General features: G+C 37.8%; 1 protein-coding gene across 1 annotated transcript; it reads right to left on the bottom strand.

The window, feature by feature from the left end:
* Window positions 1–188: 188 nt before the first annotated feature.
* On the bottom strand, window positions 189–22,754 carry THO5 (THO complex, subunit 5). The gene is made up of 8 exons (XM_077356864.1): window positions 22,418–22,754; window positions 20,724–21,014; window positions 3,994–4,330; window positions 3,002–3,339; window positions 2,598–2,857; window positions 1,624–2,218; window positions 1,382–1,546; window positions 189–801 (listed from the first exon to the last, which is right to left on the bottom strand). The coding sequence occupies exons 1-8, from the start codon at window positions 22,634–22,636 to the stop codon at window positions 535–537; spliced, it is 2,472 nt and encodes an 823-aa protein (XP_077212979.1). The 5' UTR covers window positions 22,637–22,754; the 3' UTR covers window positions 189–534.

Genomic DNA, 22,754 nt, shown 5'->3' with positions numbered 1-22,754 from the left:
GATTGTTTCTGTCCTTCCAAATTTGTCAAACCATGACAAAAGGGACAGATATTGATTCTTTTTTGTGCAACCAAGAACAATACTCCCCCAAACTTTTGCAGTGGGAACATTGCTTTCATACCCTGCAACATATTGTGAAAGAAAAAAAAATTAAAAAAAAGTGCAGATGATCCCTAGAAGGGGGTGGATACGTTGTCAATTTCCTCTCATTTATGATTTCTCTAAGCCTACTGTCCCAAGCAAAAAAACTCATCCCATGTACTCTCAAAGTCTCAATACAGTCACAAATTCTCTTGCCTCAATTGGCACTTTTGGTAGTGTTCTAATTCAAAACTAAAACCAAGCAATAGTAGTACATAAATCCAAGCATGCAGCATTAATGTCCATATCAAGAATAAACCCAAAAAACTCAGTTGTCCCGCAACAGAATCTTTCGTCGGGTGATCCCAAATTTGCAAGCACGACGTAATTTCAAAATAGAAAAGTTCTTACAGTTACCTTCATAAACTTCTGTGGCCACTTGGGTCCTAAATTCTAGTAAGGATAGCTTTTGGTGCATTCCATGTCTTTCCAAGAGATCATCTTCCTTCGGTCTCGGCCCCTGAAAGATCTTGCAAGAATCGTTCCACTGACTGGCTTGCATAACCCAACATCAATTACAGAGGTACTCTTCCTTGTTCCAGAAAATGAGGATTGCTGATCCATTTGAAAATCAAATAGCATTGCAAGACAGTGTACTTGGTGAGCTAAGATGTGATTTTCATAGTCCAAAGGCAACATCTTTAAGATATGAAGATTAACCTGTGCAACATGAAAGGGGGAATACAATTTTGAGGAATTACGATTAAAGATTCAACCAGAGCTATGTCGCATGGATTCTTCTAAACAGGCCAAGCACCATTCCAATACTTTAGGGATCTCTGCGAGACTTCTAGGTCTCTTTATCTGTTTTCTTCTTAATGCTACTACCACAACTTTACAATTACCCCAAATTGAGTTTTATCTGTCCAAATAGTAAGTTTTTGTATGAAAATATACTGAGATTTTATATGGTGTGTGGCCGTATAGTCCAGTATTTTTCAAAAAGTAGTGTACGACCCACTCCATAAGATGATCCAAAACGTTCATTTTTGGGGGGCCCAACCTATTTTGCCACACACCATATAAAAACTCATTTACTTGTTATAACTATATTATTATGTAAAAAATTAAAATTTAAGAATTGATGAAAATATTATGACGAATCAGCATATCTTTCTTTTTTAGGTTGGCAGACTCAGATACTCGATATCCGTGTCGGATTCCGATCCGACACATACCTGTACGGATGCTGCAACATAGAACTAGAGGATCCAAACTGCTTAATCTTTCAATCACTTACCTCTGCTTCCATTGCACGAAGTTCATTGCACCATTTCACACCATTCTTCCCACATGGCAAAGATTCATCTTGGGCTTCATTAGACGAAATATCTCCAGGTATAGTTGTGGACAAGCTCAAAGTGAAAAGAGGAGGCCTAAGAGGATACTCCATGCTGATCTTGATCTGCCAAGGTGAAAGAGGTCAAAAAGACGAAACCAAGAAATGATAGCTGAGAAAAAACACAACATAAATTTATCTACCTTGGCTTCTAAATTTACATTCCTCTCATTTCCATCCATTCTCCCACTCAAAACCAGATTAAACTCTCTGACACCATAGTCTTCCCAAGATCTGTCAATAATATCACACAATCCTATGCTTGCCACATTTTCTGCTTCTGGATCATTATAAACAGGCTCCTCTGGATCACTTTCACTGTCCACTATGAGTTCTGAAGTGTCCTCATTTTTCCTGAAACTTGGAGATTTTCCCATGTTGTTAGGTGTCATGCTCTTTGAAATCAAAGCCAGCCTTATAGAATGTTCGAGTTCGGACCCTTTAGGGGGAGGGGGTTTAGAATCATTTAGAAACACTGGAGCATGGGCTGCTAATGGGAGTTCTCCATCTTCCCTTGCACTCTCTACTTCATCTTCCTTCAGTGCCCTAGATTTCCCATCTGGGTCAAGCTCCATAGAAACTGGAACTTCCTCCACAGCCAAAGCAGGCAAAGATGAACCACGATTTTGTGTATGTGACCAACTTTGCAAAGTACACAATGGGGTGTGCGATGCCCATGGAATGTTTTCGTAAGTCAGATGGGGCCATTTAAGCTTCGTTAAGCAATCAAGCTGCTCCCTGTAAGCCAACCAAAATTTTCAAACTTTTAACTAGGCAATATACATTACCAGTTAGGCAAGAGATAACATTACGGATGCAATAGAATGAAGACCATAGAAAATATCAATATTTGTTGTTGGCAAAAAAAACCAATCAAATTGCAGATTCTGCAACAAAATCCAACATGAGAAGTCAGCCAAGATTTCTCAGTTAGAAGCCATAATCCTCAAAACATATCATGAAGAAAATCTAAATAACAAGTCCTAGAATCCTAAAACAAGCAACTGAACTATTAAGAACCAATGTATGGCTAGTAGTACACTGTATTTTGCCTCGGCAATGAGTCAATGTATTGCCAACTGTCCAAGATCCCAAAATTCACAGAGCAGTGACTCACACAAGAGCCAGCTGAGCTTTTTTACGAGACCGGATCCTTTGAACAACTGTTTGAGCACGATTCTGCTGACGATAAAGAGAAAGCCCAGAAAGAATGGTAGCACCTTTTAGCATTTCACCACTTTGAGTTTCACAGCTTGTTAGCAGAGGTGAGACCTCGGGCAAAAAATCAATTCCGGCCAAATGCTGGGCCCACTTATATGGGCGCACTGTTTTCTTTTCATCAAATGCAACGGCCCCACCAGCAAAGAGCTTAGCAGTCTACACACCAATACAGAATTTACTGTCAGAGAGAAGGAAATAGTAAATGCACGCATATGGAAAGAAGGCTGGCAAGACATGCAATGAAAAACATCTTTTCTTTTGTTTTTTTTTTCGAATGGCAGCAATGCAAAACATCCATACCTGGTGAGGAAGATCAACGCCAGTGTCATCAGGGAATAAGTTGCATAAAATGTTACTGTCAGGTCCTTCTTGTGATGCGTCAATTCCAACACATACAACATTCAACTTTAATAAGTACTCAAACCTCAGAGTGACCAGTTTCGCGGGCTTAGCATCGACAACCTCATCATCATATACATGGAGGATGACTTTAAGCGGATGAGATTGATAAAGTCCTGCATGGTCAAGGCTATCTTTGACTGGAACCTTCTTTGGCCGCTTTCTCCTTCTCTGGCCATCATCCTCCTCCTCAGGTGCATCATCATCCAACCTGATGTTCTCTGTGTTTGTACTAACACCTGAGTCATTAACACTAAATTAAGTGCATGAAGACATAGTTGTCAACCAGTGACTCGGCTCGTGACTCGATTTCTTAATTTTATGACTTGTGACTTGACTCGACTAGTGACTCCAAATGGTTATTGATAAGAACAGAAATGTAGCTGAAATATATAAGTATATATCAAACGATGAACCATGTAAAAAATATAACCCAATAGCAAATAGATAAAGTACTAAGCCAAAAATATAAATAACTATATGCTTGTAACTTACATGCACAAAAATAATTAAGTTCTAAGTTCCAACTTCCAAGTTTTCAACTGTCAAAACAAGAAAGACCAGGCCCAGCGACTTGACTCGACTCGTAAGAGTCTTAGTTTTTCGAGTCGACTCTCAGCGACTCGTTCGAGTCATCAGACAACTCGGACAAGTCTTTAACAGAGGCGGGTCACCCATGCGACTCGCCTCAAAAGCCCAGCGACTCAACTCGACTCGGGAGTTGACTCCTACGACTCGTAAGAGTTTGACAATCTACGAGTCACCCATGCGACTCGCCTCGAAAGTCCAGCAGCTAGACCCAACTCGGGAGTCGACTCATACGACTCGTAAGAGTTTGACAACTGTGCATGAAGAATCATGAAACACATAAATGAAAAGGTACACACAATTACCAGTATCCTTATTTGCTTGCTGGTGGGCAATAGCTTGTGCATCTTTGACACTTCCTAAGATCTCCAGATCAATATTCTCTCCAAATGCTTCTTTTTGGGCCAAGAATTGTGAATAAATTACAAAGAGTGGAGGTGGAAGTAACTCTGCTGAGTGGTACTGCTTTAATTTCTTGGTGTGCAAAATCCCTAGATGTTGTTGCACTGGCAAGGATGCTTTCTTAAGAGATTTCAGATGTGAAGGGAGACTTGTTAAGAACTTCTTTCGGTTCGCAATGGTTTCCAAGAGACTTTTTTTTCGCTGCTCCAGTTCTTCATGAAATCTGCAGAGCTCTCTCCGCTGAAACAGTGAGAAAGAGATACTAATAAATTATATCTAAAAATTGGATTCACAAATTTCTGAAAATTGTCTAACCAGGATTAAAAAAGTACGAAACCAAATTTTTATGATGACTACTAATTGTGTTAAAAAAGAATATTAAAATAAAATAAAATTGCCTTCCAAAAAGAAAAAAAACTGGTTGTTTGATAGGTGAAACAAAAAAGAAGAAGGATGGCCCACTACACGAGGCTCCTGCCATTGCAGGGTCTGGGGAGGGCTAGATGTACGGAGCCTTACCCCTGCTTTGCAGAGAGGCTGTTTCCGTGACTCGAACCTGTAACCACTAGGTAACAATGGAGCAACCTTACCGTTGCACCAAGGCTCGCCCTCTGTGGGGAAAAAAGTGTTGTTTTCCTGGAGATATTTCATCTGGTGAAGCGTGGCTGTTCCAAAGCAACACAAATTCGTTAGAGCAATTCTCATTCTCCAGTTTCTGTATGTCCCATCCGCTAAAAAAGAGATAATGAGAAGCTTTGCCGAACAAGGACAAAGTGCATATGCTGACTTGTAATCCCCACCTATGAAAATACAATGACCAGTCTCCCCTCTAAGGAACCCAACTCTTTGTCAATACCACATAGAGTTACAAGGTATTATTGGACTCATGCCGATCTGACATCCCATGCAAAAATAAAACGAAATGCAAATGATAACATCTTTCCATTGTTTGTCGTTCCGACCATTTCGGTCGAATTTCGAGAATTTCGGAAAAAAAATTGGGGAAATAATGACGTGGAAGGAATTAATGTAGATTTTGTTTCGGTGGGGATGGAAATGAAAACATTTACGTCGTTTCGGGGAAATTTCGAGAAAATTTAAAACCATGCCTTGAGACCTATGATTGAAAAAATGACTTACCATGAGACCTAATGTGACTTTAAGAAGTAAGAACAAACATGACTTACTCGAGACGAAACATGACTTACCCCAAGACCAAACACGACTTACCCCAAGAACAAACATAATTTACCTTACATTAAATTTGACTTACCTTGAGACCAAACATGACATACCTTGTGATGCAATGAACAACTTACCCTGAGAACAAACATGACTTACCCAGTGATTAAACATGACTTATACTGGTACCAAACATGACTTACCCTATGACGCAAAACACGATTTACCCCAAGAACAAACATGACTTACCCTGTTGTTAGACAACTTTGATTTACACTGAGACCAAACATGCCTTATCCTGAGAACCAAAATGACTTGCCTTGAGACCAAACATGACTCACCTTGAGAACAAACATGACTCACACAGTGATTAAACTTGACATGCTCTAAGACCAAACATGACTTATCCTAAGAAGAGACGTGACTTACCCTATGATTAAACTTTTACCCTGAGAAGATAACTTACCCTGTGAGCAAACAGGACTTACCTTTTGATCAAATTAAGTGTGTGGTAAGTCACATGTGCAGTCTACTTTAGCACGGGATGGGGTCAGGTTTATAATTTTTGGGCCCCACATTAGGTATGGGGTGTACCATGAATAGATCCCACACTACGTCTTTTGAGGGTCTCATGTGAGGCACAAATTACGTATATGGTCTAGCACATGTGGGGCATGTGTTTGAAGGTTTCACATAGACCCATCACATGTGGCGGGTTTAGGGTCCCATAGTGTTCACACCTCTTTTTTGTACGAACCGTCACTGAACAGTCTAGCCCTCTGATGATGAGTTGTGTTCCTCAAACTTGCGGATAGAATATAAAAGTCCCTCAATGGCACATTTAGAAAATGTTTTATGAGGAAGAGACAAAATAGTTCCCCAGAAAACTCTTTCCAAAATCAACTGGACCTCAAAAAAGACCAAAAGGCTCTGGAGGAGTTCGATCGGACATGCCCCTATCATATTGGATACCACCAACCATGGGAGACGCCGTTGGAAATCTAGCAGTGCGCCCGACCATGGTCGAAATGTCCAGAGGTATCCGATCACAAGTTATAGTAACCGATTGCACATCCGATCATCCACCTCCCATGGTCGAAATGACTGATCGGGCACCACCGACCATGGTCGGCGCTCGAATGAATCTTTACTTTGCAGTTGCGGTGGCAGTTAGCTGACTTTCTGCCGCCAACAGCCATTAAAAGCTACACAAAGTTGCAGGCGTTTGATCAGACTTCCGCACATCTGATCAGACCAAACAGAAAGGAACCATTTGTCCTTTTCTCCCCTCTACTATTAATAAGGCATTAACTCCCTCATTTGAGATTTGAGGAGACTTTATTTTTTACCTTCTGGAGAACACGATAATACAAGAGAAATGAGGGATCATAGTGGCAAAATAGACAGCAATAAACCGAGAAGTAAAGAAGATTGAGAAGCATAGCAAAAAGTGGTAGAATCTCAGACCGCTAGTAGATTCGGATCGAATTAGCAACTAAGGAGTGCAAAAGACCGCCAAAACTCTGTGTCCAGCCATGTCTTGCAAGTATTTCACTCATTTTCCTTTCACGGCCATAATTTCCTGTTTTGCTGCCTAAGAGGTAGGGTCGGAAGGAGTTACTCCACTCAAGCATTGGCCTCATAAGGGTTATAGACCAGTAACTCCGTACGACACCATGTATACGACACCATGTATACGATTGGTTCCTTACGAAATCCCCCCTCGTGCGGCACAAGATACAGATGCCCACTCTTGAAACTTTGATAGGGTGTCAAGTTCTGTATCCGACAACTAGCCATTGAAACGAAGAGCGAAAACTCCCCAGAGTAATGAATCTACCACATCGGAAAAACTGGAATAGCATCACTTTTTTATAATAGTTCATTTTCCCTCAACTGCATGAGAATCAGTGTTGCATGGATTCAGATTTGCGTGTCGGGATCCGACATAGATTCGAGGTGTCGGATTCGGCAAACCCCCAAAAGTAGGATTCGGATTCGATAATTTTTAAATAAAAGAAATTTTCCAAAATTTATATATATATATATATATATATATATATATATATATATATATATATATATATATATAATGAGGAAAGTGTTGGTGAGCTTAAGCGCCCCAATCACATGGGTCCCACATTTTCTGTGGTGATCCAAACCATTCATTTGCAAGGCCCTATCATAGATAGGGTGTGTACCAAAAATCAGCTCCATAGGCTCTATTTGTGGAGGACAAAATGGGCAGATTTGTGGACAAATAATGTCTGTCCATTTTGACCTCCACAAATGGATGGGTTAGGATGATCCTATGGAGCTGATTTTTGGTACGCAACCCATCTATGTAAGGGCCTTTCAAATGAATGCTTTGGATCATCCTAACAAAGTAGGCCCCAATGTGATTGGGCGCTTAAGCTCACCAACACTTTCCTCATATATATATATATATATATATATATATATATATATATATATATATATATATATATATATATATATAGAGAGAGAGAGAGAGAGAGAGAAGGGTTCATGTGCTCGAGTGCATGAAACAAGGGTGGGGCCACATTGTTGGGTGATCCTAAGCATTCATTTGAAAGGCCCCATCATGGAAGGGGTGTGTACCAAAAATCAGCTTCATTGGACCATCATAGGGTGTCCATTTGTGGGGGTGAAAATGGACAGATACTGTTTGTCCACTAATCTGCCCATTTTTTCACCCCACAAATGGACACCCTAAAATGATCCAATGGAGCTGATTTTTGGTGGACACCCTATCCATGAAATGAATGCTTTGGACCCCCTCAACAATGTGAACCCACCACTGTTTTTGCACTCGAGCGCAGAAACCCTTTACTCATGTGTGTGTGTGTGTGTGTGTGTGTTAGGAAAAGGTTTATGAGCTCGAGCTCAGAAACCCCATCTCCCATAGTTGTTTACTTGTTTTAGTCATCCAACCTATTCATTCTATAGGTTATGGTTAGGATTATAGGTTATGGTTAGGGTTATGATTTGTGGAGGTTTAAAATGGATGGCTAGAAATTAGGCTCCTATAGATCGAATGGTTAGGATTATGGTTTGTTAGGAACACGCTATCTATGTGAGGTGCTATAGGATGAATGGGTTGGATGAGTCAAACAACTATGGGAGATGGTGTATTATGAGCTCTAGCTCAGAAACCTCGCCCCTATATATATATATATATATATATATATATATATATATATATATATATATATATATATATATATATATATATGAGAAAAGTGTTTCTAAGCACGTGCTTAGGGAGCTCACTAATCACAAGTGGCTTAAAGAGCCACCGATTGGTCCGTATGGCGGGTCCACCTCTGCGGGGTCCACAAAAAGCGACCAATCGGTGGCTTTTTAAGCCACTTGTGCTTAGGGAGCTCCCTAAGCACGTGCTTAGTTTATCTGAGCTCGAGCTCAGGAACACTTTCCTATATATTAACTTATCTGAGCTAGAGCTCAAAAACACATGTGGCCTCACATTTGTTTTTTGAGCATCCAAAGCATTCATTTGGAAGGCCCTTCCATGGATAGGGTGTGTACCAAAAATCAGATCAATAGGATCATCCTAACCCAATCAAAGGTGGAGGGGGGGGGGGGAGAATAGACACTGAGTGTCCATGTTTCTGCCCAATTTTTCCCTCCACAAATGGCAGGGTTAGGATGATCCTAACACAGTGAGCCCACGTTGTTTTGATGATCCAAGGCATTCATTTGATGGGCCCTGACATAGATAGGATGTGCCTAAAAAATCATCTCCATAGGATCATCCTAACGCTTCGATTTATGGAGGTTAAAATGGACGCGTATAAACTCCACAAATCTGTCCATTTTTAACCTCCACAAATCAAAGGGTTAGGATGATCCTATGCAGCTGATTTTTTGGGCACACCCTATCTATGCCAGGGCCTATCAAATGAATGTTTTGGATTATCCAAATAATGTGGGTCCACTGTGTTTTTTGGTCAGCAGACCAGAGAAGGTTCTCTAGCCGACCAACTAGAAACACTTTCCTCATATATATATATATATATATATATATATATATATATATATATATATATATATATATATAGAGAGAGAGAGAGAGAGAGAACGGTTCCTACACACGTGTAGATAAGTTATCTACACACTAGCTTAAAATACAGTGGGGTCCACATTATTTGGGTGATCCAAACCATTCATTTTTAAGGCCCTCACATAGATAGGGTGTCCACAAAAAATCAGATCCATAGGGATCATCCTAACCATTCGAACTGTGGAGGCAAAAAATGGACTAATTTGTGAAGGTTTAAAGACAACCATTTTACCTCCACAAATCGCAGGGTTGGGATGATCCTATGGATCTGATTTTTTGTAAACACCCTATCTATGTGAGGGCCTTTAAAATGGATGGCTTGGATATATATGAGAGAACTGTTTCTACACACAAGTGTAGATAAGTTATCTACACACTAGCTTAAAATACAGTGGGGGCCCACATTGTTTGGGTGATCCAAAGCATTCATTTGATTGGCCCTCACATAGATAGGGTGTCTTCAAAAAATCAGCTTCATAGGATCATCCTAACCCTTCTAACCGTGGAGGCAAAAAATGGACAAATTTGTGAAGGTTTATACACGTCCATTTTGCCTCCACAAATCGTAGGGTTGGGATGATCTTATGGGGCTGATTTTTTGTGGACACCCTATCTATGTGAGGGCCAATCAAATGAATGGTTTGGATCACCCAAACAATATGCCCCCCACTGTGTTTTAAGCTAGTGTGTAAATAACTTATCTACACTTGTGTGTAGAAACGGTTTTCTCTCTCTCTCTCTCTCTCTCTCTCTATATATATATATATATATATATATATATATATATATATAGCAGAAGAGAAAATGATGAATTTTTTTCATTTATTTGAAAAATATGTGCTTTTAACACGTCAAGTGGTTGTTTTTTACTGTTTGAGGCTCTTCCCAGATTATCTATCCAGCTATTTCATGAGGGTAGTTTTGCCCTTATCAAGGAGAAAATGACTGAAGTTCAAGAGATATTTTTCCTTTTTTTATTCAACGTCTCATGTTGTACCAGAGATATTTTTCCTTTAAGAAAGAGTGAATTATTACTGTATATATAGGAGAGGACAAAATCGACATCCTTACTTCCTTTTAAAGCTTACAGCTATCCACGTCTATCTGCTACGTGTCCTCTGATCCCCTCTCTTTCTCTCAAACGTAGAGATATTTCTAAAGTCGTACATGTCCCCTCTCTCTTTCTCCCAAGTCTCTCAAACGTCAGAGATATTTCTACAGTCGTACATTTCAAGTAAATTTGGGGATGATATTTTACCAACGAGAGTATCACGTGTCCCTCTCTTTCTCTATCTCTCTCTCCATCGCCGTATCCTTCATTCCTTCGTCTCCCTCTTCTCCCCTTCCCATCGAACAACCACAAAAAACTAATCCATAAACCCCAAATATAAAAACCCATGTAGCAAAACCCATGTAACTAAACCCCTTCAAGACCTCCAGGTAGGCGTTTCTCTCTGATTCTACAATGGTAAGTGTTTTTTTTTCACTTTAATTTAATTTTGTTTTTCTTAATTAGGTTGTGGTTAGAAATTGTAAATTTTTAGTTTCAGCTATTACTTTTTTCTATTCATGTATGTAGGGCTTTTGTCTGAAGCACGCACCACGATATTTTGTTCTTCTTCTTCTACAACTACTATTTTCTTTTCAGAAACTGGTTTCACGAAATTTTTATTTTTTTTTTTTTTTTTTGCATAAATTCAATTTGATTATAAATGTGAAGCCTTCTGTTCTTCTTCTTCATTATCTTCTACTTCTTCCTTTTCAGAAATTTGTTTGGTTAAATCTAATTTTATTGTAGATGTGAAGAGAATTTAAAAATGTGTCTTTTATTTTTCTTTTCTTTTTTGTAAATTTCAAATTGACTCACGAATTCCACATTTCTTGACATTGCTATCAGTAGAATATAAACCTGTATTTGCCTCTAATGACTCTTTATTGATGCTTTATGTCCTACCCTTTTTATGTTCCAGATTTCTTGACGTTGCTGTGGATAGGACATAAGATTTTCAGACCTTAGAGTAATATAAGGAGAATTACAAACTCAGAACTGTTGATTGAAGGTATGTTTATTTCATTAATTTGTTTTGATTAACTTCTGAAGCGATACAGCCATTTCTTGCTTAATCTAATTTGAGTGTGTTTTGCTTTCATTTTATGTTCTCATTCTAAATTTGAATGATATTGATAGATTTGATTTCTTGGGATATGGGTCTGTGGTTTCGTAAATTCTACTTTTTCATTCTCAGAAGCTGGTTTTGTAAATTGGTTTTTTTTAATTTGTTTGGTTAATTTGAATTTCAATGAATATATTTTTCTGCTATTTTCATGTATTTACACCGTTCAATTAATGGAAACGATATTATTATTTTATTTCTAATCTAACTATATGGATTCACACAAGTGCATTTATGTGGCTGTGTCAGTTTCTGCTATGAGACTTGGTTCTAGCTTGAAACATGAGCTTCTCTTTTCTTTTCTTTTTCCTTTTTTTTTTCTCTGCAGTGTCCTTCTCGTTGTTTTAGCAAATGCATCTTCTGGTGAACTTTGTGAAGATGTCTCAAGGGTTTAGTTAGAAAGGCCGATTCAAGCATGTACCTAGGCCTTATGTTCTTCTTCTTAAACTTAATCCTTTTCACAAATCGGTGTCACAAAATAGTTATTTTATCTATTTCTAACCACAACCTAATTAAGAAAAAAGTAATAGCTGAAACTAAAAATATGTCAAGATAATTTAGAACTCAGTCTCTCTATGTTTTTAGGGATTCTGTTCTCCTTCTACTGCTTTTTCCTTTTTAGGCCTTTTTCTCTGCTTCTTCTTCTTCCTCTACCTTTTCCTTTTCAAAAATTGGTTTCACAAATTAATTTTTTAATTTGTTTGGTTAAATTGAATTGCATTATAAATGTGCAGAGAATTTAGTACTCTGTACTTTTCAAAGAGAACACTGTCTGTGTATTTTTTTTTTAATTTCATACCTGCTCACAATATGGTAGTCCTTCCCTGTTTTAGAAACAACAGGGAACTTAAGTGTATCATAGGTGGATGCAAGCTCACCCTGTCTCTGGGTGTTTCTCTTCTTTTTTTTCGAACAAAATCTCTGGATGTGTTCTTTGCACTATATTTCAAGCGATGCTTCAGCCAGCACAGTTACAACATGATAATCAGGTATATGTTGTATTTAAAAATAATGTGGACTATGGAACTTGGGTTTTTAAATACTTAAATTAGCGAAAAATTGTTTCTCTCGGTGATTCCCACCGATTTTTCCACTGTTTTTATATATCATTTAAACACGCCTTCTTTTTTATTGATCATTTGAAATCTACTTTCCCTTCAAACTTACATTATGATGCTTTCAACAAAATTCACAAATTGCTTCTGACCCGAAAATAATCTTCTCCATTGAAAAGGTCGATATTTATATGTATATAATCTATGATTTGGTATTTTTAAAGCATAACTAAGTTATTGAAAACATTGGTCAGATTAATGAAAGCATCTCCTTTTTCGCATGTACTTTGCTTTGCTGTTATTTCTCTATTATCGTTGCAACAACATTACCTTGATATATCAAAATAACTATGTTACCAGTGATCAATAAGCTCCAATATACAACAAGGGGAATGGTTAGGATGATCTAATCATAATGTTCAATTAGCATCCTCGGTCTCATGCATGTTACTTGCTTATGTTTATAAAAGATCCTCCGTATTTTAACTATGAACTATCAATTTTACTTATTGGTGACAGGGATGCGTTATGTAGTAACATGAAAACTGCTATTTTTTCAGAAGAAAAGAATATGAAAACCGCTCCAAATCTCCATCTTTTCATTACTCAAAAGCATCAGCAGTAGGAGCGGAAGCGACACTTTTCTCCTTCTCGACAACGTAACACCTTTTTATGCTTCCTCATATAACCCAGGTTCGTATTATAATTATTTTTTTGACTTTTTCTGTGGTTTCATTTTTTTCTCTATGGTGTGTGAGCTGAAAGAGAAGGGCAAGAACCATGTAATCGCACGAGCTTCAGATTTTGTTGGCTTATGATGTTTCGGGGATGCTTTTCTCCATCCCGAGTTAGAGATCCGTTTCCATCATCTGGGCTGTAAATTGGCGTCCATGGCAGAGTCACATTATTTTATTTTATTTTTTATTTTATTGCACTTTAAATTATATCCATGTGGCTGACAGTTAAATTTTGAAATGTTAAAGCTTGATTGGCCGTTTCTATAGCCAAAATATATTTTTTGTTCGGCTAATGCTTCATCACATCTCTATAATCCTCTGTTTACGCAAAAGACACAAACATAATTAGGAAAAATGTAAATTGCCATATGTGTACTTGGGAATCTTGCATCCATTCCATGAGAAGCATGTTTGTTTTTTTTCCAACTTAGAGTCTTAGAGTTTTATAATTGCTACTGAGATGTACTAATAGAATCTGGAGTCGTATTACATTTTGATGCATTAATAGTATATGTTATTTTGCAATGTCTGAGCTTTTTTTAGTGTGTTATAGCTGGAGTTTTCATTATATCATTATAAGTTGTTAAACAACACCAAACATTTAGTTCGTTGCATTCTATAAATTGAAACATACTTTAGGGCCCTTGATCTTTTAATTTTAAATGACATACTTTCTTATTTTTTATGTCTAATTCGAGGTTTGATTGCTGATAGCTATGTTTTGTTGCGATTTTAAGGATTTCAATTTCCCATTTTGGTCATCAAGATAATGATCACTAGAAATGGAAATTTCTTTTTTTTTAGGGTTATGTGGTGAGGGATGTTGTGAGTCAGATTTAGTAGTGGATTTGGTTGGACAATTCATCTATATTCCGTATTGCATTCAAAAGTTTCTCATTTGAAGCATACTTTTTAAATTTCACATATTTCATCATTGCATACCACATTTTTTACTTGCATAAGGAAGAGCCACAAGCTTTTGGTAGCTGCTTTAGTTTCCCAAAGCCATCATGGATTGGTCAATTACTTCCTGTATTCCTTTACACTTCATTAGTATATATGAGGGTAAAAACGACATTTTATTATTTTCACCAAATATCTCCTCCTTTCTCATGATTCTGCATGATTTTTACCCTTTTTTGCCCTCCCACATATCTGTACATACGATCTATGTGAGGGTAAAAACAACATTTTCTTATTTTCCCCCAAATATCTCCTCCTTTCTCACGATTCATGTTCACCTACAGATATTTCTCCAATCACTCTTGCAACGTCAGAGATATTTCTACTACAACAGTTCGTTTGTCTCTCTCTCCCTCCCTCTCGCTGCATATATTTCTAAACAAAAGAAGAGGCTATGTATCTCAAGCAACGGATTTGAAGATCTTCCCGGTAAAAAAAAGGTAAAACACCGATTTCGTTTGGGTTTTTTAGGCCTCAACCATTTTCCCGTTTTGATGTTTTTCCCATTTCATGTGGCTGTTTTTGGGGAGTTTTTTCTCTTATGTTTTCCATGAAATTTAAATTTCATTTCATTAGGGTTGCAGTTTTCTGAGATTTCGTTTCGGTCTTTTTAGGCCTCAACCATTTTTCCGTTCACGAACCCAGAAGAGAAAAATTGGAGCCCTAGGTGCCTAAATCAAAACCCACATAAAAAAAATAAGAGTAAAGTTGAAAGGAAACCCTAACCCTTTAAAATTCACAAATAAACTGGAATGGACATTTCTAATAAAAAAACTCTCCTAAATCAACACACCCCCAACTCCCCAGAAAATTAAATTAAATTCTCATTTGTTAAAGACTATCAGTTTGATTTATGCCTCATGTTTTTCATGAAATTTCATTACGATTTCCCAGTTTGTTGGTATATTTTTTTTCAAAGTCTAATACCGCATGTTGGGATGCTTTTCCTTCATATTGTTTTCACTTTGGCTTTTTTTTTTAAATACCATTCCTACGTTTCATTGATGACATGCTTCCCCTTATTTAATTTTCTTCTGTATGTCAGTTCTTTTGGGTAGGAAATGATTTTCATTGTCTTACCTCTTTGTGTTTTTCCCTCCTTTTTTTATCAAGTTTGATATGTAGATGCGGTGCCCGATGAAATGCCTCAAAGAAATTCTTACTTACGGCTCTATTTTAAATTGTTTTCTGTTATTTTCCTTTTTTGATATAGATCTTGAGTATTTCATTTTCTATTCTCCCTCAATCATCTTAATTGTATATCTATGTGGACTCTTAAGTCATTGTACATCTTTATGCATATGGTATACAAATCTCTTGAGCCTTATTCTGTTGAACATTTTTTAACCAATATCTTGATCCTTATTCTATGAACAATTTTAAGGGTAATAGTTATGACAAAAAAATGTTAAGTCAGTTAGGGATAATGGTTATAAGATAAAAGTATGGAGTATTGAATACAGAAGTGCTTACTGCATAATAAGTAATAATTTTTGTGCTGTTCTACCTTATTTTATTTATCCATTCCAGTTTATGTCCTGACTTGGCTTCATTTACTTGAGGTTTATTCCTATTTATTCTTTTATAGAAACAATGTTTCAATTGTTTGTCGATTCCTTCACTCTGTTTGGGTTCAACATTCAATGTTTTCCATTGTGGCTACAAGTGTATCTATCTTGATTAGTCACATGCTGGATGAGATGATAATTGAACTAAGTTGTAATTGAAGCCCGCATCATGTGTTGATGATTGCATCCTTGGACCACTACATGAGATTTGGAAAAAAAAACTCGAAAAAAAATTGAAGAATGCATAATGCTGTATCTGTTAACTTAAATCAATATACTTTGCTTTCTAATGTGTCTTTTTTTTGGGGCTGCTTCAAGAAACTTCTATAATCATGTTATTAGCTTAAATCAACAATACCTATTTTTTTTTTTACAGTTTTCAACTACCGAGTTCCTTAAGGTTTGAGTCTTAGGCTTCTTGATCCTCATCAACTTTATAGGTAAAATAATTACATTTGGTTATTTCTTTTTATTGAATTCCTCTTATATCAGGTTAAATTGAATTTGATTTCAGATCCTTTTAATGTTTTCCGTTTCTAAGTATTACCTTATAAATTCTATCAGTGAATTTACAGTTAGTTTTAAAATATTTTTAGTGTCGCTCCCATTTACTTCAAAATATGCATTTTCATCTTACCCTTATCTTACTTCAACCTACATTTATATTTGGTTTATTAGAAGATGATAGTGAATGGCACGAAGCTCTTGAAGAGGCGTCTGTTTGGGCTACATCTCATCAACTTCGGCATTTATTTGCATCAATTTTGGTATCGTGTGCCGTGACAAACCCTTTATCACTATGGGAGGGCCATTACAAAGATCTAGCAAACGACTTAAAATCTAGAGCCCAAAAAAATTTACAATCTAGAGCCCAACAAAATCTACATGTCTCTCACCCTCTCTCTTGTGCAGGGGTTAAATCGTCTCCTCCATCGAATCTGTGGTGTTGAGACGACACGTCTCTCTCTCTCTCTCTCTCTCTCTCTCTCTCTCTCTCTCTCTCCAAAAAACCCTCCTCTCTGCTTAAGTTTTTTGTTTGAGTTTTGGAAACCCTAGCTTACATTCTCAGGAAGATCCATAGCTAGATAGTGCTTTGATTTACTTTATTTATTGTGGTTTTCTTGGTTCTTCAATTAGTAAATTTGACTTCTTTTGCCCTGTTTGGATTCCATAAATCTTCTGGAAAAGTTTGGGAAGGAAAGAAAATATTTCTAAATTTTGCTCCTTTTTTTTACACATCAAAAAAGATGAATTGAAATCATTCAAAAAAAAAAATAGTTGAAACCTCTTTTTTCAACAAAATCAGTTGAACTTAATATAAGGAAGCCAAGAGCTAGGGTATTATTTATTCGTCTTCCTTCATTTGATGTGTATAGCTTTATTTATCATGTCATGGGTTATCTATCTATTTTTATTGATAGGTTTTTTATGTTGTCTGTACAGTTCTTTCTCGGCCCGTGCATTGCACGGGGTTTTTTGCTAGTATATATATATATGAGGAAAAGGAGTGTGCGGTCGAGGGCCCAAACACATGGGTCCCACATTTTTTGTGTTGATCAAAACCATTAATTTGCAAGGCCCCATCATAGATAGGGTGTGTACAAAAAATCATGTCCATTGGATCATCCTAACCCCTCCAAAAGTGGAGGGCAAAAATGGGCAGATTTGTGGCAAACGGTGTCTGTCCATTTTGACCTCCACAAATGGATAGGTTAGGATGATCCTATGGAGCTGATTTTTTGTACATACCCCATCTATGTAAGGGCCTTTCAAATGAATGCTTTGGATCATCCTAACAAAGGGCCCCAAACGTGCGGTCGACCACACAATCTGATTCCTCTATATATATATATATATATATATATATATATATATATATATATATATATATATATATATTCATGAAAATTTTGAGGGTAGAGGGTTGAGCCGAGTTTTGTAATAAGAGAGTTGGAGGAGGAAGACGAGTCTTGGGTGTGCTTTCATATATAAAAAAGTTAAAAAGAAAATGCGTTTAAAAGGAAAATACACAGAATTCGCATTTCAAAAGAGACAACGATGAATCAGATTCACCTGAAAAAAGCAGGATTCGTGCGCGACAAGGCTACGACAAGAATCCGAGTGTGTCCTACGTGAATCCATGTCCGATTCGGATGCGGAGACGTTTCGACACGGATTCGGCATAGAGGGCAAAGAATACATGCAACATAGATGAGAATCAATCATTTAAATTTCTTAAAGAGGGAATCGATTGCCGAAGAGAAGGAAAGAAGTGCCGGTTCGAAATCCCTGAAGGGAGTCGAGCCCTAGCGCTAGTGTACACGTGAGAGGAAACTTAACACCCGATCTGAAGGACACTGATCTGTTCGGACCAGCTCCTTTGGAGGTTGGGCCTCTCGGACCTCAAGATCCAAAAGCCTATTGGAAGGGCAAGTCCAGTCGGAATCCACACCCACTAGTGCCTGAATGGAATCCACACCCACTAGTGCCTGAACGGAATCCATTGCGCCCAATAAAGGAAATAGTCCGATAAAGGAAATAGTCATTCTTCTTCCTCACTTCCACTTCCTTCTTGCGACAAGCTGAGAAACTACAAACATAAGGCCTTCCTTGCATAGAGATCGATCATTCGATTGGGCAGGGCTGGTGCCTATCACCTTCCGGGGTCGTAACTAGGTTACTTACCCAGCCTGGTGGACTAGACAAATAACAATCATTACTGGGGCCTAGGACCCATAATTCCTACGTAACAACTCTTGAAAAATGGAGGAGTGTTCTCTCATTCAAAGGAGATCGAAGTGCCATGTTTTCAAACAGATTGCACCCCTGCATCTTTTAGAAAACATGATGAAAATCAGCCCGATCAAAAAGAGAACCTCCGAGTGGTGGAGGAAAGAGGGGCGGCGACACCCACCCACACATAGTAGGAAGTATGGGGTGTACACCCCACACCTAATGTGGAACCCACATTTGGTACATCACATATCTTCTACTATGGGCGACCAAAATAATACACTAACTAAAGTGTGCTCCAGATGAGATGGACCACATACGTAATTTGTGCCCCATATGATTCACTCAAAAGGCCTATTGTGGGATCTATGCATGGTAAACCCCATACCGAATGTCATCTAAAGTGGGCCACACATGTGACTGACCGCAAGCTTAATTTGTGCCCACACGAGACTTGAGTTATGCATGATGCAACCCAGACCTGATATGGAACCCCAAAATAATAGACCCTCAACTAAAGAGGTACCTACATGCGATGAGGGCCCAATATGAAGCTTTCCAAACATCTATTGTGAGACCCACACATAGTACACTCCTACTATGAGGCCCCAAAATAATGGACCCTCAATTTAAGTAGGCACCAAATGTGACGGACCACATACATAATTTGTGATGGATCACATACATATTTTTTGCCCCACATGAAGCGTTCAAAAGACCTATTGTGGGATCCACGCACCTAATGCGAGCCCCCTAAATAATGGAGCATAAACTAAAGTAGGCCCCACATGGGATGGACAACATCCTCAGTTAGGTCACAAGATAAGTCTAGGTTGCTCATGGGGTAAGTTGTGTTACAGGTTTAAGTCATGTTTGTTCTCTGTCTAAGTCATGTTTGGTATTAGGCTAACTCAAGTTTAATCAAATGGTAAGTCATGTTTCTTCGTAGAGTAAGTCATGTTTAGTCCCAGGATAAGTTTAGTAATACTGTAAGTCATGTTCTCATTGTAAGTCGTGTTCCACGTCACAAGGTAAGTCATGTTTGGTTACATGATAAGCTAGGTGCAATCATAGGGTAAGTCATGATTGTTCTCAGGGTAAGTTGTGTTTCGCACCAAGAGGTAAGTCATGTTCGGTCTCAGGGTAGGTTGTGTTTCGCACCACAGGGTAAGTCATGTTTGGTCTCAGGGTAATTCGAGTTTAAACACAAGGGTAAGTCATGTTTCATGTCACGCGATAAGACATGTTTGGTCCAATGGTAAGTTAAATCGCAAGGTGACTCCGTGTCTGTCCTCTGATAAGTCATGTTTCACATCACATGGTAAGTCATGTTTGGTCTCGGGGTAAGTCTTGTTTGTTCTCATGTTAGTTCATGATAGGTATTGGGGTAAGTCATGTTTGTTCTCATGGCAAGTCATGTTTGTTCTCATGGCAAGTCATGTTCAATATTAGGGTTCATGTCTGGTCTCGGGCTAAGTCATATTTGTTAAGTCGTGGTACATTCACAAGGTATGGCGTAAGTCATGTTTGTTCTCATGGTAAGTCATGTTCGATATTAGGGTTCATGTTTGGTCTCGGGCTAAGTCATATTTGTTAAGTCGTGTTACATGTCACAAGGTATGCCATGTTAGATCACAAGGTAAGACATGTTTAATCTCAAGGTAATTCAGGTTAGGCCTCAGGGTAAGTCATGTTTGATCTTAGGGTACGTCATGTTTGGAAAAAAGGACAAAAAGGTAAAAAAAGAAAGAAAGAAGAAAAGGAGGGAAAAGACGGAAGGCAGCGCACGGACGGATGGAGGGCGGCACACGTGCAGGCAGAGAGAGAAGTATAGATGGCCAGAGAGATGACCTCAAAAGTGGAAGAACAGGATGCGACAGGCAAAGAGAGAAGTATAGATGGCCAGAGAGATGACCTCATAATAGACATTACATGTTAATTTCAGCAACTTCATGTATTTAGTTTGTAAAAAAATCTCTATCATAGATAAAAAGTAAAAAAAAAAAAAAACCATAAATATATACATGAGTAAATATATCTAACAAAAGAATGCATAATGTAACAAAAAAGGAAAATGTTGGGCATTCTTGGAATAAATTCAATGTATAAATATTACCTGAAATAGCTCAAAATTGAGCCTCCTTAACATTAGGTCATGTGCAAGGTCATTTGAGGTCACATTTCCTTTAATTTCTTCAGGTGCACTATTGAAAAATTCTTCTTCGGGTACAAGGTCTATATCTGGATACTTTGACTTGAAATCCTTGCAAGCCTTTATGGCATTCACATAATGATTTTTTTCATACATCAAGTTGTGAAGCTGCAAGGTAGTAAAGTCAACTGGTGCTTTTGCACTTTCCGTTTCCGCTTTCACGCGATCTTCTTCTAACAAAATGGAACGATTAACCTAAAAGAAAATATGAACAACATATAAGTCTACAAGAGCAATTGATTAACCTAAAAGAAAATAATCAGGAACTGGAAGAACATGAAAGCGTAATGAAAAGATTTCAGTAGAAACCTTAATACATTTTCATACAACACAGAATAAGCTCACACGATCTTCACCTAAATGACTAACTCTTTTCTTCCATGAACTTTTAAGAAACTTTAACTAGATAAGGAATTGGGAGTAATTACCACACATGCATCAACACAAAATATAGAAATGATATACGGATTGCCTTGTTTTGAGAACAGCACTCCTCACTTTATCAAACACTTTTCCGACGGGTAGCCTTTCGAAAATTATAATGGCCTTTAACAGCTACATGGAAATGTGTAAAATAAAGAGTAATGTGTATATAAATATACAAATATATGTATAGGGGTCTGACATCCACACTACCATGTTTTGAGAATGGCACGACTCACTTTGTTTTACACTTTTCTGGTCAGATGTTCATAGTTGATACCATCCTGAGTGTTGTAGCAGTGGTGAAAACCTAATTATTTAATAGGGGACTGATATTCGCACTATCATATTGATATGGCATGTGTCTTCTCTAGGTGGATTCATAGAACATCAAAGGCGGATTCCTTTTGCACCCTACCCTAATCTAATTGTTTGTATTTTATGCTTGCAGTCCTAGGTTAGTCTTCCTTACCAAATTTGTTTATGTCAGTTTTTATCTTCTAGCAATTTTCATCTTCTTTCTAAAACCCTTAAAGCTTCATAAATCTGTATTTCCCTATTCTGTTCAAATCTGTGAATTTCCCATCTTCAAAAGTAGTTGATTCCGGATCTGTTGAATTTACCATTACAATCGGGTTGAACAGTTAAATATCTATTTAAAACCTGGATTGAGTCTAAACTGAAATATGAATCAACAACTAGACCATTCCTTGGGTCTAGTTCTGCAACACATCCAGAAAATTTCCTGCAAGTTCCTGCACATTCCTATAGTTTTCTTAAGTTTCTGTTTCCTTCCCATAGCCTTCCTACATCAGTTGGTATCAGAGCTTTGGTTTGCATAGCATCGAATGGCAATAGGATTAGCTTTTGCTCAAAGGGATGAATTAATCAGATATTTCAAAGGTCACAAAGAATTATCGAACGGCAATAGGTTTAGGGTTTAGGGTTTAGGGTTTAGGCCTTAGGGTTTGAGGATTAGGGTTTCGGGAGATTCTTCAAGAATCTAAACACATCTACAAAGAATTCCACCCCATCATGAAATCCAAAAACAACCCAATTACATTATAACATTTTAATGGAAACACAATTACAAAACAAGATAGAAGAAATTGAAACCCTAAAAAAAAACAGATAGAATGAAATTGAAAGAAAGAAAAAAAGAAAGGAGAAGGGACCTGACGAAGATGAACTAAGAGGAGAGAGATTTGAGTGATTAAATCACGGAGTTCGGATTTGGGTCGTCCTTCTTTTTTTATGAACACCATTTTTGCTACCAATTCCTCCATTGACGTTCGGCTCTCTTCCAGCATATCGTACGCCGTCTTCTCTATCTTACGCTGTAGTGCAGACTCCGCACTCGCAGTCACACCACTCTCCTCCTCCTCTACCTCCATTTTCCACTGCCGTTTTTTTTTTCTTCTACACTGGGATTGGGGTTTTAGGACCTAATAATTGGGTGGCGCTAGAGAGTTACATTAGCATTTCTTTTCTCTCAGATATGCTAACAACACT

This window comes from Tasmannia lanceolata, unplaced genomic scaffold (assembly GCF_043159265.1).
Source record: "Tasmannia lanceolata isolate RefF3 unplaced genomic scaffold, GAP_Taslan_0.1 ptg000016l, whole genome shotgun sequence".
NCBI classification, from domain to species: domain Eukaryota; kingdom Viridiplantae; phylum Streptophyta; class Magnoliopsida; order Canellales; family Winteraceae; genus Tasmannia; species Tasmannia lanceolata.
The sequence above is the reverse complement of the archived record's forward strand: the minus strand, read 5'-3'. Positions and strand labels throughout refer to the sequence as shown.

Excerpts from the sequence above, each read along its gene's own strand:
- THO5 (XM_077356864.1), bottom strand. The coding sequence starts at position 22,636 with ATGGAGGTAGAGGAGGAGGAGAGTGGTGTGACTGCGAGTGCGGAGTCT. Across the intron at positions 21,015-22,417 it reads TCTTAGTTCATCTTCGTCAG|GTTAATCGTTCCATTTTGTT; the intron begins GTCCCTTCTCCT and ends ATTTTCTTTTAG. Across the intron at positions 2,858-3,001 it reads GCGTTGATCTTCCTCACCAG|ACTGCTAAGCTCTTTGCTGG; the intron begins GTATGGATGTTT and ends ATTGGTGTGTAG.